At 44.1% G+C, this 20,314-nt stretch overlaps 2 protein-coding genes and 1 long non-coding RNA gene across 3 annotated transcripts in view; 2 read left to right on the top strand and 1 right to left on the bottom strand.

Annotated features, from left to right (window-relative positions):
• gon4lb (gon-4 like b) overlaps positions 1-3,237 on the top strand; it is a 50,437-nt gene extending 47,200 nt beyond the window's left edge. Inside the window, exons 28-31 of the mRNA XM_063198556.1 lie at positions 84-324; positions 1,003-1,534; positions 1,726-1,828; positions 2,455-3,237. Coding sequence (XP_063054626.1) covers positions 84-324; positions 1,003-1,534; positions 1,726-1,828; positions 2,455-2,574 — 996 coding nt within the window. The 3' untranslated portion in view covers positions 2,575-3,237. The remainder of the gene's footprint in view (positions 1-83; positions 325-1,002; positions 1,535-1,725; positions 1,829-2,454) is intronic.
• LOC134448888 (uncharacterized) overlaps positions 1-20,314 on the bottom strand; it is a 405,753-nt gene that overhangs the window by 78,714 nt on the left and 306,725 nt on the right. The gene's annotated exons all lie outside the window — the stretch shown is intronic.
• Positions 4,898-20,023, top strand: LOC134448880 (protein disulfide-isomerase A3-like). The gene is made up of 13 exons (XM_063198557.1): positions 4,898-5,179; positions 5,852-5,930; positions 6,591-6,708; positions 7,795-7,902; positions 8,515-8,644; positions 10,110-10,223; positions 12,374-12,501; positions 13,466-13,640; positions 14,597-14,705; positions 15,061-15,189; positions 18,253-18,332; positions 18,614-18,671; positions 18,778-20,023. Exons 1-13 carry the CDS (start codon positions 5,016-5,018, stop codon positions 18,865-18,867), a joined length of 1,482 nt encoding a protein of 493 aa, XP_063054627.1. The 5' UTR covers positions 4,898-5,015; the 3' UTR covers positions 18,868-20,023.

The following is a 20,314-nucleotide window of genomic DNA, read 5'->3' as shown; positions in this document are numbered from 1 at the left end:
TGATCGAATCGCATCGTGACCTACTCGATTCCCAGCCCTAGTAGTGCGACTCATCATCTTCATGACCTCATCCTGTCCACTAGGCCTCAGACGTGTCCAAGGTGAAGAGTCCAGATCCGTCCGACGCCACCGTCACCAGTCCCACAGCGGGCACGCCCTCCGACAGGGGCGGCGAGGAAGCGGAGGAGGGCAAAGATGTCGACGTGGACGCAGACGCAGACGCAGACGCAGACGCAGACGCAGACGCAGATGCAGACGCAGACGCAGACGCAGATGCGGATATGAAGGAGGAACCAGAAAGTGGAGCAAGCAGCCCACGTCACGGTATGAACTGCCTTATACTATAGCTAGTTAGTTAGTTAGTTAGTTAGTTGGTTTTATTGTCAATTTCTTTACATGCACTGGTCATACAAAGAATTTGAAATTACATTTCTTGCTTTCCCATGCAGACATAGACTAATCTAGGTAAGGACATAGACAGTATAGACATAGACAGTACTCATACATGGACATAAGACAGTATGGACATGGACAGTATATATAGTATAGTATACAGTATATACAGTATACTGTCTTGTGTGTTATAAATACTGTCTTGGGTGTTTGTTATACTATATTGAGTGTTATACCATCGTGTGGTATCCAACTGTGTTGTACCATCTTGTGTGTTATACTATAGTGTTAAAGTACAGTATATTGTGTGTTATTAAACTGTGTTACACTTCATTGTCATACTACCATGTGGATTCTGAGTAAAACACCAGAATACATTTCATCCGTGCAACCTTTTGTTAACTTTGGTGTATAAATTCTGCGACAGTTTCGAAATTCTGTTTTCCCCCTGTATCTTGTACAGTATGTATGACTAATTTTGTCGCCTTGAACTCTAAAACTAAATTGTGGCCAACTGATGTAAAGTATTCAGTATATCACTTAGCATGCATACAAACCCTCTTGAGAGACGTAATGACTCCTCTCCCTCCTCCCCTCTCCCCCGGATAGATCAAGGTTGCCAGGTGTGGGATGGCAGTGAGGGTGACCCACTTCCCATCACTGAGGGCAGGGAGGAGGAGGAGGATGAGGAAGAGGAGGATGAAGAAGAAGAGGAGGAGGATGAGGAGGAGCAGGAGTGGAGGGAAGGAGAAGCAGAGCAGGGCCTCACACCCAGGAAGCGCATGAGGACAGAGGAGAGGACGGAGGAAAAGATAGAGGAGCGGACGGAGGAAAAGACGGAGGAGGGGGCGGAGGACAAGACAGAGGAGGAGACGGAGGATAAGACAGAGGAGAGGGCGGAGGACAAGACAGAGGAGAGGGCGGAGGAGGGGACGGAGGAGGGGACGGAGGATAAGACGGAGGAAAAGATAGACGAGAGGACGGAGGAGGGGACGGAGGACAAGTGTCCCACCCCGTCACCTCTAGACCAGGACCCAGCCACGCCTCAGCCGCGGCCCAGCCCCAACTCAGCCGACAACCCCGTCTGTGCCAAAAACATCTCGCTCACGCCCAGCGGGGAGAAGGTCATCCTGTGGACCAGGTGAGGACAGAGCGCTCTTCAGGCTCTTCTTTAGGCTTTTCAGGCTCTTCCCAAAAAAGTTAAAATAGTTTTATTAAATGGCTAAATCATAATAGAAAACGTGTTTCGGTCAACGTGTGGCCTTCATCAGGGCAGAGTCAATAGTGGACCATGAGATGACTGACTTTAGTGTCTTGTGATTGTGTCCCCAGGGAAGCGGACCGGGTGATCCTCACCACGTGCCAACAGCAGGGGGCGAGCCAGAGCACCTTCCAGGCCATCTCAGAGGAGCTGGGGAACAAGACGCCCAGCGAGGTACATCACACTGGGTACATCCCAATATGTGACCTTGCCTCCTCCACTTGTGCTTGTCTCCTCGTCCCACCTCCTGGCCCCTCCTCCGTGGAGAAAACGATAAAGTTTCCCAGCAGTCAGCCTCGCCACAACAACTTTTGAGGGACTGTTTTTCATTCACCATGCCAATTGCAAATGAGAAAAAGACTTTACAATTGGGCTTTTGCAAGATATTGAAATATAATGCTGTTGTCAGTGATGTCATCATGACAAGAAGCAAGTGGAGGAGGCAAGTGGAGGAGGCAAGGTCACATATTAAAACGCACTCACAGCTTTCACACATACACAGATGCCTTTACTTTTGCTCTCATTTACTCCTTAGTTCAGGGTGCTTAAACAGGTCTTTATTTATGTTGCTTTCCAGACATAAATAAGTCTGGAATTGCGTCTATTAGTCAAAAATAAAATAAAAAGTCTTAAGGAAATGCACGCAATTAATTGAATTCACATCTATCCATTATTATTTGACAAAGAAAAAAAAACTTCCCCCTTGTTTCTGTTTACTGTTTTATTCATTCACAGAGGCACATTCTGATCCCGGAGTTGCATCACTCCATTCTCTGCTTGTCTGTTCTGTTCTGCTGCAGGTGTCCCAGAGGTTCCGAGCCCTGATGCGTCTGTTCCACACGTCTGCCTCCCAGGCCAGCTCTGAGGACGAGGCCAGCAACACGGAGCACCTGTCAGCCACCGACGAGGAGCAGGACTGACCAGAGAGCACACTGGCGCCCAGACTACTGGAGTCTCTACCAGTAGGGGCTAGATGGTTTAGTGGCATGTGGCAGAGAGCACACTGGCATCCAGAATCCATATTCTACTGCTACTCCTCTACAGCACCAAGGACACTGACATTACAGACTACTACCAGAGATTCTTTAAGTATATAGAGATATGCCAATGTAATAGGTTGCTATGGTCACCTAACATGACCAGGTTCCGGTCTGCCTAAAGGGGCGTGTCATAATACTCCTAGCATTGAATAGAACAGTCCTTAGGTCTGCCTAGGTCTGCCTAAAGGGGGATTTCCCCCCCTCCCCCTTGCAATAATAGAACCCGGAAACAATGGGCCAATGGAACCTCTCTCTCTCTACTCTCTCTGCTACTACTGCATGCCTAGTGAAGGGAAGTAGAGTTGCCCAGACTCTGGAAGTTCTGTGCTGGAGACCTGCAGGAGACGTACTGTCAGCGGCGGGACTTCGGGATTCCCTACCAGTAGGGTTAGATGATTTAGTGGCATGGCAAAGGAAAGGAAAGATATGTTGTAGGTTGGTGGACACACATTATTCACTGACTGGTTAGGGTTAGGAATGGGGTTGGTCTTGGCACAGTTCGACATGTTTAAAGGATGATTGAAACACGTTGTTCACTGACCGGTTAGGAATGTGAGTTTTGGCACAGTTCAACACATTTACAAACATGGCCATAATAGCCATAGTAGCCGGAGTAGTCTACCATTACCAAGAATAGCATCATGTGCCACGTGTCACTAAATCATCGAACCCCCTCTCATCCCTTCTCTACTGCTACTCCTCTCCAGCACCAAGGGCACAGAACTTACTGACTACTGCACTTCTAGTGAGCGACAGTAGAGTTGTCCAGAGTTGTAGAGTTGTCCATACTCTACTGTGTCTCCAGCACCGAGGACGCAGAACTTCCAGAGGGGCACGCTGGAGCAAGGGGGAGTAAAGGCCTCCGCACATCGGCTCCGACAGCACTGCGGAGCACTTTCGCTTCCGACACAATTCCGACTCCCAAACCCATTTTCACACGAATATAGCATGGATAGTCAATGGGCGGCTCCGACAAAATAGAACTGGTCTCTAATCGCTATCCGATGTCCGCGGTTCTATTGAAAACAATGGAGTCAAACTTTTGCGGAGCAGTGCTCTGCACTTTGTCGGAGCCGGTGCGGAGGCCCTTAAGCTGTCATGCCGGTGTCCCAAAATTACTGGATTCCCCAACAACTGGTTACCAAGCGGTCAGCACCCACAGTGATTGGTCAGAAGTAAATGTCAAAATCACGTTTAATTAGTTCTGACCAATCACTGTGGTTGTCACATTGGGGGTGACGAGTTGTTTGGGAATAACCACCAGCCATCTTTTCACACTGGACCTCGAACACGGGACCCTCTGGGGTACTGAACTGGCTCTCTGACTGCTACTCCAAAGAGTCGGGTTCGAGTCCCGGGGGGGCAACTCGACTGCCCTTCGCTACACCCATCACGGCGTGGAGGACTCCTCTCATATCCCCAGCGCTCCACGGGTTGCTTAATATTACAAACTGGTTGGTGTAAAGCCACATAAGACTGGTGGAAAAGCAGTTATGATATCAAGCAGTGACCATATCATAACCACATATTTTGACATCAGTACGTTTTTCCTTTACTCAACACCGCCATGCATAAATGGTGGGTGTCATCAAAAAGCAGTGTTGATGGGGAAAATAACATAATTTATTGCCTTATGTTAAAACCATCTCTTGTGTATATTCAGCATAAGACTACTGATGGAACAGTCAAAAAAGCTTCTTTTAATGTTGTTGACTCAACTGTGGGCTGCGAGGTTGATCAGTGTTCAACACCCTCTTGGGTTTTCTGATCACATGGCAGCTCTTTACTTCTTTTATTTACTATTGTACATAATGTAAATAAGGTCTGGACGAGGCCCCACAAAATGAATGTACAGTATTTTTTATTAATATAGTGTGTTATTTCAAATGTCATTGTGCAAGTGAATGAATGTTTTGGATTTGCACAAATTCGAAGGCTATGTAAAAAGTTACTGAAATAAAACGGTGCTGCATGCATATTTATATGAACTTCGGCATTGGGTCCAATTTATTTATTATTTTTGTATTTTTTTACTTTGGTTTGGACACATACAGTAGAATTCTACTTGTGTGAATGGAACTGACAGACTGACTGCACTAAAGTTCAACGCATCCAAAGATGGAAAGTGGTGCCCTCAGGACCGCAGGTATTGACCAATCAGTGCTTAGCTACGGGTAGCGCAGGGATCCTTTCTGGTGGTCCGGTAGTTGCAGTGGGAGGACCGACCGACCGTGCCGTGAACCGTCAAGTCCAGTGGCACAATAAAAATACACGAGGGTAATTAAATCTTCAGGATCTACGAGAACGGTTTGGTCTTCGCCATGTCACAGTCCACGCTGCAAAACACCCTTCTACTCGTCTTGGTGGTCGTAACCGTACAGAACCAGTTGGCCGCGAGCAGCGATGTGCTGGATCTTGGGGACGCCGACTTTGATTACATTGCGGCCGAGCACGATACCATGTTGGTAGAGTTTTTCGCCCCCTGGTAAGGATCTTTTAGTATCATTCTCGCTGGTCTGCATTGTCTTTTTTCATGCGTTGTCTTTGCAATCGTCCAATCGGTTGCGCTTCTTGCACATTGGTTTGCAAATGTGGTGGCTAAGTTGAATGCTAGTCGACACCAATCTAGCTGCTGCAAGACAGCCACCAACTATTCCCCGAGCCTAGCTTACATAATGGCACGAGAGGCACCTATCCAAATATAATTGCGAGCGGAAAAGCAAGGCACTACCCAATTTTCCCTTTTGATTGCTAAAAATCTATAGGATTGGCTCTCCCAACTGGAAAGCTACTGTATATTATTGGAACTATGTATAGTGTCTAATGTCTAGTGTATAATAGTGTCACTGAATGGGTTAATTGATTCCTCAAAGGAGCATCCCTAATTCCCCTTTAAATGCATGGCTGTCATTGGACAAACAAAACTCGAGCAACGTGTGACTTATTACACAGAAGTGATATTTATTATGATATTAATAGTGACCATTTATTTATGATGTCAGGGATGCAGGCAGAATTGCCTTCAGAGTGAAAATGTAACATTGGTGTCTGTTATTGTAGGCTGTAAGTGTCAGGTATCTTCACTCTTTGTATACATTTCCTTTAAACTGATACTTCCCTTTCATGAGGGTAATGTTTTAATGTATTTGCTTTTCAGGTGTGGTCATTGTCAGAAGCTTGCCCCTGAATATGAAACCGCAGCGACACAGTTAAAAGGCAAAGTGCCCTTGGCCAAAGTAAGTTGCACCTGCCTTTTACATCAGGGGTGAGAAGACATGTGACTTTTATGGTTTAAAACAGGGGTGGGGAACCTTTTTCAGTTGTGAAAGTGAAAAGCCCACCTGGGAAACTCCAACTCCCATTGTCATTGTGACACAGCACTCAACAGCACACAAGTGAACACTGTACACAGCGAAATTGCATTTATGCCTCACCCGTGTAAGGGGCAGCCCTCAATGGCGTCCCTAGGGAGCAGTGCGGTGGGACGGTGCCATGCTCAGTTTACCTCAGTCATGGAGGAGGATGGGGGAGAGCACTGGTTGGATCTTACTATGAACACAAACCAGGATTTCCCCCTGCACTTTAGGCCTATATTGAAGGCAGCCACCTTTTAAAACAGACCCCACTTTCTCTAGCTCTAGATCCCCTGAATATGACTTAATTGTATTGCCAATGTATTTTCTAAGATTCCTATACAAAATGTCATATTTCATGTGACGCTGCGAGACACCCCTGGTTTAAAATGACCAATTAGTTGGCCATAGGGTTTACTTTCACTCAATGAGTTCACAACTATATAGAACACATTGGAGTTTATAAATTGTTTAACATTGTTATTGAGGAGTAAGCTACACGGCTCACTTTCAGGCATTGATTTTTAGAGTTTTTACCTCTAGGTGGACTGCACGGTGAATTCTGAGACGTGTGGACGTTTCGGGGTTAATGGCTATCCCACTCTCAAAATCTTCCGGAACGGCGAGGACGCATCTGCCTATGATGGGCCACGCTCAGCAGGTACACCAATTTCGCTTCCTTTTTTTAAAACTTTTTTTGGGGTCTTTTTTTTACTTTATTCATGACAGGACCGTATGAGAGGTGGACAGGAAGCGAATGTGGAAAGGGATGGGGAGGGCCGGGAATCGAACCCAGGTCGGCCACATGGCAGACAACACCCCTCACACCCCAACCAGATTACCTCCCCATTAAATATACCCACCACCTCTCTCGAGGGGAAAAAAGAAGCAAAGAAATTCAAGAAAACCTTTATATGGGCCGGTGGCATTTTAGTAGTTAGCACACGTCAAGAGTGGTGCAACCACAGCTAATCCCACTATTGTTTGGATGAAGTTATTTTTTAGTGCATTATCTAAGAAGCATATTCATTGCGGTACATTAATTACCAATTCATTTATGGCCATAAGCTGTGGTTATAGAGTGTAGTGGAAAGTGCGCACATCCAGCAAAAAAGCATCAGCAGGTGCCAGATCAAAAAACTGTCACATGTAGGAGCGGGAAAGGATCTGCACACTGCTTGCAAAAGACTTAATTTATTAGGAGCAACGTTTCGATCATAGATCTTCTTCAGGCAAGATGCCTGAAGAAGATCTATGATCGAAACGTTGCTCCTAATAAATTAAGTCTTTTGCAAGCAGTGTGCAGATCCTTCCCCGTTTCTACATAAGCTGTGGTTATACCATCTGACGGCTGAGCCCAAAACCAATGTCATTGACCTATACATGGGTTTCCCGTTTGTAAACGATCCCTGGCTGCGCACACCTGGCTGTGCACTCTTCAACCTCTGATTGTTGGAAACTGCTGTCACTCAAAAACTGGGCTCACATGATTGGCTGCTTAGCATCTTTCCCCTCCTCACAGTGTGAATGTTTGTAAACAGGAAACCTATGTATATGCAATTGTTTGTGCCCCATCCATTTATTTCCCTCAGTCACACAGGGCCCATGTTAAATCCTGTTATGTTTGTTTAATGTTAATTCCTGTTATGTTTGTTTAATGTTAATTCCTATTATGTTTGTTTAATGTCAAATCCTGTTATGTTTCTTTGTTTAATGTTAAATCCTGTTGTTTGTTTCTTGTTCCCAGATGGCATTGTGAGCTATATGAGAAAGCAGGCAGGCCCCAGCTCAACACCCCTGCAGACTGACGAAGATCTGGAAGCTTTCATCAAGAACTTTGATGCCAGTGTAATTGGTGAGTCTGTTCATCAGTTTATTGTAGAACATATGACGTCAGTGTACTTAACACATGTACGGACTTGCAACATGTGCTGAATTTGGAGGCAAATAACAGGCAACACGAGGAGTTTTGGATCCGATATCATGACGTTATGACACAGTGGACAGAAATGTTGGTTATGTAACTTATCTCATTTCTTTTTAAAAGTATATATTTTAGGGCGTTGTGGCTTTATTATTTGATGGGACAGTGGGAATGGCCGGTAGAGAGATGGGGAAGGATCGGCAAATGGCCCAGGCCGGGAATCTAATCCAGGTAGCCCAGTCCAGTGCCCAGTCACTGGACCCACAGCTGGGCCGGATATGTCATTTCTTAACTGTACAGAACTACGCCTGCTTAACCCATTGTGTCCTGGAGATACACATTCGCTGCATTCAGGTTATTTAGCTTTGAGCTGTTTTATTAAAAATATGGGTAAATTAGAGCTGAATGAACACATTCTAATGCAAAACGAGGGTTCTAGCCTTTAAATGCAACTTATTTCATGTTTTCATGTGCTTCTGAGGCTGAGATATTTAGGTTTTAATAGGCAAAATGGGTTAAGTTTTCTATGCTGTTGTGTTGCAGGCTTCTTCTCGGGTGCTGACAGCAGCCAGCTTGCAGAGTTCCAGAAGACGTCTGGTGCCTTGAGGGACAGCTATCGCTTCGCCCACACCACTGACCTGGGCCTCGGGGCCAAATACGGGCTGGAAACAGAGTAGGTGGGGATTGTGACCGCGCTCGCAAGCTTTGGTTTGGTCCTGTGGGTCATCTCTCTGCATGAAATAGCCACTTGAATATCACAAGTTTTGGTTTACTCCTGTGGTTCATCTGTAAGGATGTCTACATGATTAACCTAACCAGGAGGAGTGAATTGAAAGTTAAGCCCAACTGGGAACCTCCAACTCCCTTTCTCATTGTTACACAGCACACAAGTGCACATTGCACATCATGAAATTGCATTTATGCCTCACCCGTGTAGCTGATGAACTCAGCGAACTCATTCTTCTTCTGAGTCAGTGTCCAAAGATTTCAGCTGAAGGCAACTTTGAAGGTGTTTGAGGAGCTCAAATGAGTCTAGTTAGCTTACAGCTAACTGCTTGGAGGATTGATGTGCCGTATTATTGCACATATTGTTATGAAAACGGTCATGAGACGTTATTCTCCCCCACCATGTTTGCTTTGATTTGATCTGTTGAAAATATGAATTAGGTGTCCTTCAGTACTACTATTGTACATTTAAAGGATATTAATATTTATAAATATCAATATTTATTTTTATGCATGCACATACATTACACTCAAATGGAAATTTCACAAACACTCGTTTCCATTGTGTAAGGTACCTCAAATGTGCCTGCACAAATTCTGTTCGAATTTGAGTGTCAGGTCCATTCAAGAAACACAAGACAAGAAATCCTAAATGCAATTTCTTTATTGAATTAGAGTTATGAATTAGAGTAGCAGTAGATGTAGCGGTATGGCTCTGTTCAGAGGAGTCCCTGGTTTTCCATGAGCACCAAGGAAAGTAGAGATTCAGGGGACAGCGTATGCTCATCCAATTTAAGATTAGGAGAGCTAACGATTCCCCTATGAACAGAGCAGGCAACATGAAGTCCATGCCAATGTCCTACACAACATGAGTAGCCCATGCCAATGTCATACATGAGAAGGTGGAGCTGGGGAGGTGGTGGATTATGAAAAGTGAAGAGCCAAGAGTTGGGGAACAAAACAGAGAACTTTTAAAAGGTGACAGATTGGAAACTGAAAAATGAAAAAAGGTCGCACCATGCATAGGTTTCTTTTTATTTACACAGACGCGTTTCGGCGCTCTGCCTTCCTCAGTGTGCCTAGTGGGCAGTGGGCACACTGAGGAAGGCAGAGCGCCGAAACGCGTCTGTGTAAATAAAAAGAAACCTATGCATGGTGCGACCTTTTTTCATTTTTCAGTCTTACAATATTTTGGTCAGCACCCTTAAAAGGAAGAAAAAAACTGTTGGGTGACGCCTGCTCCAACCCTTATGAACTTTAAGATTGGAAACTGACCAATGAGAAGCTAGGAGAGTTGATAGGCTGTTCTAGGACACAAATTAGACAAATTATAAGATGCAAGCACTCGACTACCATGGCCTGGCCAGAACTAACGCTAAAGCTTGATTTTTTAAAATCTTCTCTCTCCTCAGGGCAGTGCTGCTCTTCAGACCGCCAAGACTAAACAGCAAGTTTGAAGACAACGTAGTGACATACTCAGACTCTGTTTCGATGTCGGCACTGCGTTCCTTCATCAGAAATAATGTGTAAGTTGACTCCTCTGTACAAGTGCATTGCCCTCACTTCCTTTAGGTCTTATGCATGCCCAATTTCCATTGTATAGATACAGTGGTGCTCATATGTTTACATACCCCAGCAGAATATACACTTTCTTGGCGATTTCTCTCAAAATATGAAGGATTACACAAAACCTTTTTTTTCACTCATTGCTAGTGACTGTCTTAAGATATTTATTAGCAGTATTCTGTGTTTACTCTTTCAAAAGCATGATCACAACCCAAACTACCCAAATGACCCTGTTCAAAAGTTTACATACCCTAGTGTCTGATGCTGAATATGGCCCTGTTTAACATCAGGGACCGCTCTAAATTGTTTGTGGTAGTTGTGGATAAGGCTCTTAATGTTCTCTGATGACAAAACAGCACATTCTTCCTGGCAGAATGGTTGTGTCCTATAATATTTTTGGGTGTCTTGCTGGAACCTCACATTTGAGGTTTCCCCTGAATGGCTCAATGATGTTGAGATCAGGAGAGTGAGACGGTCGCTCAAAAACTTCATTTTATTCTTTCTGAAGCTAATGACGGGTTGATTTGGCTTTCTGTGCTGAAATATTGTCATGTTGGCATGTCCAAACAATGGCTGATGAGTGTCAAGTTTCCTACAGTATTTTTCACAGGACAATGTATTCATCATTCTGTGAGTATGGACCAAAAGTGTAGTGCATTTGTAACTCAAATGTCCCCATGACATCAGTGGTCCATAACCATGTTTCACAGAAGGGATGGTGTAACTTTCATCATAGGCTCCGTTGACTGTTCTCCAAATGGTACTGTTAATAGTGGCTGAAAAAAGTTCCATATTGATCTCATTTTTCCAAATGACTGTCACATGCATTCTGATGCTTCTCACTATGCTATTTGGTGTATCATATGCAAAATAACATGTTTGCATTTTTGTAGCAATAACTTTCTCCTGGCAACCCCCAACAGCCCATCTTTCCTCAAGTGCCTCTTTCCTGTACAGTTTAAAACATTTTTTCATGTTGTCCTATATTTCACCTGAAGTTATTTTTTGGTTGTCCTATGCCTCCTGAACAATTTCCCTTGCAATGATCATTGCAATGCAATGGTTCCCTTTCCCATTGGCTTGATTCCAACCAAACCCCTCATATTGCATTTCTGAATTGAAATTCCAACAGAGCCAACATGACAATATTTCGACACAGAAAGCCAAATCAACCCGTCATTAGCTTCAGAAAGAATAAAATGAAGTTTTTGAGCGACCGTCTCACTCTCCTGATCTCAACATCATTGAGCCATTCAGGGGAAACCTCAAATGTGAGGTTCCAGCAAGACACCCAAAGATATTATAGGAAACAACCATTCTGCCAGGAAGAATGTGCTGTTTTGTCATCTGAGAACATTAAGAGCCTTATCCACAACTACCACAAACAATTTAGAGCAGTCCTTGATGTTAAACAGGGCCATATTCAGCATCAGACATTAGGGTATGTAAACTTTTGAACAGGGTCATTTGGGTAGTTTGGGTTGTGATCATGCTTTTGAAAGAGTAAACACAGAATATTGCTAATCAATATCTTAAGCCAGTCACTAGCAATGAGTGAAAAAAAGGTTTTTGTGTAATATATCATATTTTGTGAGAAATCGCAGAGAAAGCGTAAATTCTGCTGGTATATTCTGCTGGGGTATTTAAACATCTGAGCACCACTGTATGTATAGCTTCACACAAGAGTGTGCTCATGTGCAGTAGGGCTGTAACAATATTCTATCGAATCATGATAACCGCGATAAGCAGTCATGATACTATATCGCAATGGAAGGAGGCAGTATTGTCATATGTCCTTTCAAATATCCGTTACCCTTCAGTCCAGAAAACAACCACATGATATAATAGTGCTTCAAATCCTCATCATTAAATGATTAGTAGCCTTTTGCAACCTATTCTACGTATAAACTATTATATTTTTTTATTGTATTATCTTGGCAAATGGAGAAAAAGAAAATTAAGTAAATATCGCAATCCATCACAATAATACATGTATCGCAATGTATCGTGATAGTAATTGCATCGTGGCGTGCCTATCATGATGTGCATGTGAACCCCTTGGTAATATCCACCCCTCATGTACAGTGTGCTTGTGTTGCCTTCCCCTCAGGCTTGGCCTCTGTCCTCATCTGACTCCTGATAACCGTGACGCTCTGCGAGGGAAAGACCTGCTGGTGGCCTACTATGACGTGGACTACCTGAGGAACACAAAGGGAACCAACTACTGGAGGAACAGGGAAGTGGCGGCTTTCAAATTCCTTTTTGTGGAAAAAAAGGTCGCACACTCCTTTTGGATTTTTTTTCTTCTTTCGTTATTTTTTCTTTTTATTCATTCACACGAGTGAATGAATAAAAAGACAAAAATAACTTTGAGAAGAAAAAAGTCCAAAGGAGTGTGTGAACCTTTTTTCCACAAAAACGTTAGTTTTTTGTGCAGCACAAGGGATTGTGCCCAAGTAACACTCTACAAGTGCTTTTAAATTCATGCCAAACAGTGTCATCATAACCTGTAAGCTAGTCAACAATACACAGGCAAAAGAGAAAACAACTATTACATGGTGGCAATTTAAATTAATATTGCATTTACTGAAGCATGGTAGGCCAATAGGATACAGGAAAGTGAAAGAAAGTGAAAGTGAAAGCCCATTGGGAAACTCCAACTCCCATTGTCATTGTGACACAGCACTCCACAGCACACAAGTGAACACTGCACACAACGAAATTGCATTTATGCCTCACCCGTGCAAGGGGGCAGTCCTCAATGGCGCCCCATGGGGAGCAGTGCGGTGGGACGGTACCATGCTCAGGGTACCTCAGTCATGGAGGAGGATGGGGGAGAGCACTGGTTGATTACTCCCCCCACCAACCTGGCGGGTCGGGAGTCGAACCGGCAACCTCTGGGATGCAAGTCTGACGCCCTAACCGCTCACCCATGACTGCCCATAAATTGTTGTTATTATTATTATTATTAAGTGATTATGGCTTAATGGTTATAATGCATGTCTTCCACACAGAGGTGTCAAAAGTAAAAGTAAGAAAAATATTTCTTTATTTTTATATGATTTTAAAAAAAAATTGCCCTTCTGACTGGGTTCTATCTACGTCATTCAGTACAATGGAGTAAATGGTGTGACAGCTATGTAATATGCATGCACCATGAATTTATTTTTATTATTATTTTTTTCCTTTCTCCCCCGCAGGGTGATGAAGGTGGCGGTCGGGTTCGACGGCCTGAGCTTCGCGGTGGCCGATAGGCAGGACTTCCAGGACGAGCTGGAGGAGGAGTTTGGCATCGGGGCGGCGGACGGGGGAGAGCTGCCCATCGTCACCATCCGCACGCGCGAAGGACACAAGTACACCATGCAGGAGGAGTTCTCGTGAGTTACTTATAATAATCATAATGATGATGATTATCATATTCATTTGTATAGCACAAGTTATACGCTCAATGCGCTGAACAGTTGGATTTTTTTTTTTTTTTTATGTAGTAATAGTGGGCTCGTTTTTGATGGAGCAGTGCTGCTTTTGCTATGCAGTGCGCATGCATGCACACTTTGCCATTTCAACGCAATCTAACCAGAATGCATTGAAATGGCAGTGTGCATGCGCACTGCATAGCAAAAGCAGCACTGCTCCATCAAAAAAAGAGCCCAATGAAAAGAGTGGGATAGAACCATGAGAGCTGCGCCTGATCACCGTCTGCACGCATGAAGGACACAAGTGCACCAAGCAGGACGACCTCTCATGAGTTCATAATGATAATCATCATAATAATAAGGACACAAGTGCACCAAGCAGGACGACCTCTCATGAGTTGCCCTGGGCCACAGGGAAGTGGCCTAGAAATCTACTGCAGAGACGCCCCTTAGCGGCAGCAGCTAATGTAATCCACTTGCTGAGGACATCTAGTGACATGCATAGGGCTTTTTATAAGGAGATGAGGACATGTAGTTGTCACTGTGATGCAGCACGAGACAGCACACAAGTGCACACTGCACTCAACGAAATTGCATTCATGCCTCACCCCGTGCAAGGGGACAGCCCCCAATGGACTCTTTGAACGTCGTCCATGTTACCAGTTAACCGCTGACATCAGCAATATTGACTCTTTACCCCAGTTCAAATCCAGACTAAAAACTCATCTGTTTCAGTTAGCCTATTCTTTGTTTTGCTTTATTTTTGTTTTTCAATCCTGCTTATGTGTCTTGTTTTATTATTGCTTCTCTGTGTAGAGTTTCCTTCAGTGTTTTGAAAGGCGCTTTTAAATAAAATGTATTATTATTATTATTATTATTATTATTATTAATATTCTTTTGTCATCTCTTCCCTGCAGGCGTGATGGAGCGACTCTGCAGCACTTCCTGGAAGAGTTCTTCGCCGGTCGCCTGAAGCGATACATCAAATCTGAACCCGCGCCACAATACAATGACGGCCCTGTCAAGGTGGGCATGGGTCTGTAATGAAGTGTACCAAGACGATGGTCCATCTTTTATCATCAGTGGTCTTTTGAATGCCCTGATTATTCGATTACTTTCATTATTGCCATTGGTACTGCTGGGGGGTGTGGCGGCACCGTTTCAGCTGTCGCTGATGAAAATGAATAATTGGCCCTGCCGCGGCCAACCGGTTGGGCCATGCAGCCGACCCGGGTTCAATTCCCGGCCCTGGTCATTTGCTGTCCCCTCCCCGTCTCTCTCCCCATTTGCTTCCTGCCACCGCCTTCATGGTCCTAAAAAAAACTTTAAAAAGAAGAGAAAATGACGGACCATTTTGTTGATTTGTATTCGGTCTGAGCAGGTGGTGGTGGCTGAGACGTTTGATGAGATAGTAAATGACCAGGAGCGGGATGTTCTGATCGAGTTCTACGCGCCGTGGTGCGGCCACTGCAAAAACCTGGAGCCCAAATACACAGAGCTGGGCCAGAAGGTAAGGACAGGACAGGACGGTGCTAGCCTGATTATCATCGACTTTCAAATCTTTTCCATGCCGTAGGTGTTGCATCACTAGGAGTGCGTTTTAATATGCGACCTTGCCTCCTCCACTTGCTTCTCGTCATGATGACATCGCTGACAACAGCATTATATTTCAATATCTTGCAAAACTCAATCGTAGAGTCTTTTTGTCATTTGCAATTGGGATGGTGAATGAAAAACAGTCCCTCAAAAGTTGTTGTGGCTAGGCTGACAGCTGGGAAACTTTATCGTTTTCTCCACGGAGGAGGGGCCAGGAGGCGGGACGAGGAGGCAAGCGCAAGTGGAGGAGGCAAGGTCGCATATTAAGACGCACTCAACGAGGGCATGGCCTGGCTAGGATGGTGCTCCCTGACAAAGATGTGGGGGCAGCTGTGGCGTAAGGGAGTTGGACTGTAAATCACAGGGTTGCGGGTTCGAATCCCACCCTTCCACTCCCTACTGCTGCACTCCATGGCTGAGGTGCCCTTGAGCAAAGCACCCATCCCCACACTGCTCCAGAGCCTGTAACTAATACCCTGTAAATAAGTCATGTGGAAACATAACAAGAGACTCACTCACTCACAGCACTTGCTCTGAATCATCAGTTGGTTGATTGCATATTGTATAGTTTATTTTTTTCTTATCACATTAGTTACACTGTTAATATATCTTGAATTGTGTGGGCATCTGTGGGTTGCTTCCAAACATCCTCTCATTGTATCTATAGAGTGACAATAAAGCACTTGAATCTACTCTATGAGCAAAATGGACCAGCATGGTGTTGGTCTTGAGTAGCATGTGCGCACATAAAAATTGTGAGTTTAGAATTATAAGGTTCTATCTCCGTTTAGGGTAGTTTTGAGATATTGAGCAAAGTTTTTACATCCCAGCTGTTTTGTGAGATAGAATCATTTTATTTTATTAATAAGAATATGAAATAATACTATTTTTTTTTTTACAAATATAACACCACACAGGCATTAATAAACATGTAATGGGTCAGATTACAGATTACTTGGACAATAAAGACTCATATGTGAGAATGCTGTTCATTGACTTCAGTTCAGCATTCAATACCATAATACCACAACAACTCATCAGAAAACTGGACAAACTAGGTTTCAGCACCTCCCTCTGCAACTGGCTGCTGGACTTCCTGATGCAAAGACCACAAGCAGTACGGGTAGGGAACAACACCTCGAGCACCCTGACCCTGAGCACGGGGGCTCCGCAAGGTTGTGTTCTCAGCCCCCTGCTGTTCACGCTGCTGACACACGACTGCACAACGACCCACAGCACTAACCATCTAGTGAAGTTTGCGGATGATACAACACTGGTGGGCCTCATCACCAAGGGCGATGAGACTCACTACAGAGAAGAAGTAGACCTGCTGGCCAGATGGTGCAAAGACAACAACCTCCTGCTGAATGTCAACAAGACCAAGGAGATTGTTGTCAACTTCCAAAGGGTCCAAAAACAACTGCCACCACTGACCATCGACGGCGATGCTGTGGAGAGAGTGAGCAGCACCAAGTTCCTTGGAGTGCACATCAGCGACGACCTCTCTTGGACCACCAACACTACATCACTGGCGAAGAAGGCCCATCAGCGTCTCTACTTCCTGCGCAAACTAAAGAAGGCAAGTGCTACACCCTCCATCATGACAACATTCTACAGAGGAACCATAGAGAGCGTCGTGTCCAACTGCATCACAGTGTGGGGAGGAAGCTGCACGGAGAAAAACAGGAAGACACTCCAGCGTGTTGTGAACACAGCGAAGAAGATCATTGGAGTACCACTCCCCTCCCTGCAGGACATTTACACCACACGCCTCACCCGGAAAGCACTGATGATCATAAAAGACACAAGCCACCCTGCACACAAACTGTTCAGCCTCCTGCCCTCTGGAAAGAGGTACAGGCGCCTCCGTTCCCGTACCACCCGGCTGGCGAGCAGCACAATGCACCAAGCGATCAAGATGCTGAACACTCAACCCACTCTCCCTCCACTGTCAGCCTCTAGCCAGCAAGGCCACTGACAACCCCCCCCCCCCCCACTGTCAGCCTCTAGCCAGCAAGGCCACTGACAACCCCCCCCCCATCCCCCACCACCATATCTGCGACTGAACATTCCACCTGCACTACTATACTTGTGACTGAACTTTCAACCTGCACTAACTCAAAACATGCACACACACACACACACACACACACACACACACACACACACACACACACACACACACACACACACACACACACACACACACACACACACACACAAGCACACTGCACTTTCTGCACTAAACCCAAACATACACACACTGACACACACACACACACACACACACACACACACACACACACACACACACACACACAGACACACACACACACACAGACACACGAACACACACACAAGACGCACACCGCACCTTCTACCTGCACTAAACACACACACACACACACACACACACACACACACACACACACACACACACACACACACACACACACTGCTGCTGGTGTACTTGACAGACCTTTTATATTTATTTTCTTCAAAATGCTACTATTACCATGTCAGAACGCTATAAAGGACTTTTTTTTAGGAAAAGCACAAATAACACAACAAATACCTCTTAATGTATGTCCTCTACAAGTCTTCTGTTGTCCAGTCTTGCACTTTAAATGTCTGTATGAGCACTGTCTATGTCCATACTGTCTTAAGTCCATGTATAAGTACTGTCTATGTCTATACTGTCTATGTCCTTACCTTAATTAGTCTATGTCTGTATGGGAAAGCAAGAAATGTAATTTCAAATTCTTTGTATGACCAGTGCATGTAAAGAAATTGACAATAAAACCTACTTGACTTGACTTGACTTGACTTGATTATGTCCAAAAACTCAATTTTACCAAAAATGGAGATAGAACCTTATAATTCTCAGCTCACGAAATGTCATTCAGAACTGTTAGCAAGTCAGTGTTGTTCATGAGGTGTTCTGATGGAAGTGGAATTTGCCTTCACCATCCTGCAGCTCTCAAATGACCCAAATATCGTCATCGCCAAGATGGACGCCACTGTGAACGATATTCCACCTCCCTATGACGTCCAAGGGTAACGTTTACTCATTTAGTTGCATATTTATAATAAATAATATTTGTTAAAGCGACAGAATGAAGCTTGTATTACACCTCTGACTGGTAAAACGTTTTATCTGCTATGTTCATGATGATGTTCAAGGGGTAACATTTACTTGTAGTAGTAGTAGTAGTAGTGGTAGTAGTAGAAGTAGTAGTAGAACTTTTTATTATCCCCATGTGACAATTGTGTTTGCATGTGTGACTTTGTATGAGAGTGTATCATTCCATTCATCAATATTTTTTTCCACTACCCAGTTTCCCAACAATATACTTTGCACCTGCTGGACACAAAGATCAACCGCTGCGATACGAGGTAAGTACCGGTACACAAGGAAAGGGGGCCCGTTTTTTCTTTTTTCGAAAAAAGAAGTTTTGTTACAAAATATTTAATTTATCCACCGCTTCCTTTTTCCATGCAGGGTGGCCGTGAGGTGAACGACTTCATCAGCTTCCTGCAGAAAGAGGCCAGCCATCTTCTAGCACTGGAGAACACCAGGGAGGACTTGTGAAACCGGGAGAAGAAAAAAAAGAGAGAACGAGAGAGAAAGAAGAGTTTTGTGGACTTTACTTAAACGCAACACATTCACAGTTCTACAAAAAAAGCACTGAAACATTAGCAATATATGGAGAGGTAATCATGTGAATGTGAAAATGCAGAGACCTTTTGTACACAGCTGTTACAGTCCTGAAGGCCACGATGGGTTGGACTTAAATACTACTGAGAGGATTGTGGACAGCAGTGGTTCTCAAATTGGGGGTCGGGACCCATATGGGGGTCGTGGACGTACTGAAGGGGGGTCGCGGACAAAAGGGACTTGTATTCACTTGTATGGTTAATAGATATATTTGCTGTCTGGTATATAGCAATATTAGCGGACACACTATCCATGGAAAATCTAGCAATATCAATGGATTAATAGAATTGTCCAGTAGTGTTGCTAGATTTTCTATGAATAATTTAATTTGTCTGCTAATACTGCTAGAAATGCATTGCTAGGCTGAGACTGGTGGGGGGGGGGGGGTTGTTATGAAATTCTTCTGAAGTCCAAATGGGGGTCCCTGCTGAAAAGGTTGGGAACCCCTAGTGTAGAGTAAGCCTCTGGGTTCACCTGTGTGCCATGTTCTGCTGTGAGTGACTGCTCTCCTTCGGATGCCTTCTCTTTGGGAGAACATTTAAGGTTATATTTTACATCATGTAAGTTAGAAGTCATTTGATTTTTGGAGGTGGCTGACGTAGAAGTAAAAAACAAAAAACAAAACCTGCGATAGTTTCCTTCCAACACAAGTAACTTCAATGAGTAAAGTTCTACAGCTACTATGGAGCAATCTACCCAATTCTGCTCTTGTTGAATCGAATTTGGGGGTTTTCCTATTGGGTTTTAATGTTTTATCACCTAGCCACCTCATTAGGTATGATGAAATACCTGGTGTAACGTATGTAACATGTGTTTAAGTTATACTTGGTACACCATGAATTTACTTCTTCTTTTACTTTGGCTACTTCTGTTTACATCTCATTTTTAAGGCTCAACTTTGCTTGTTTTGCTAAATGCTGTAAAGGTACTTAAGTTATGTAGACGCATCTGTATTGTTTAGACTCCACAGAGGCGTTGTGACCAGCATGGAAAAACGAATACACATGTTTTGACCGTGGGGTTTGTAGAACTGTGTCGGATATTGTTTTCGTCCCTTCTCTTCCCATTTTTTTTTTTTATCACACCACACCATTGCAATGGACAAAATCTAACAGGAGACACTAACATACTTTTAGTTCTTTGAGTACCTTTATTAATCCCAAGGGAAATTTAGGTGTCAGACAGATCACATAAATACACAAATACAAAACATACACAAAGACTTAATACACATTGCAGTAAAAAAAAAACAAATACGCCAGGTATGGCAGCAATGCAATGGAACAAGTTCTACTTAAATTACGCACAATACGTTTAAGGT

Source organism: Engraulis encrasicolus, chromosome 5 (genome assembly GCF_034702125.1).
Source record: "Engraulis encrasicolus isolate BLACKSEA-1 chromosome 5, IST_EnEncr_1.0, whole genome shotgun sequence".
Taxonomy (NCBI): Eukaryota; Metazoa; Chordata; class Actinopteri; order Clupeiformes; family Engraulidae; genus Engraulis; species Engraulis encrasicolus.
The sequence above is the reverse complement of the archived record's forward strand: the minus strand, read 5'-3'. Positions and strand labels throughout refer to the sequence as shown.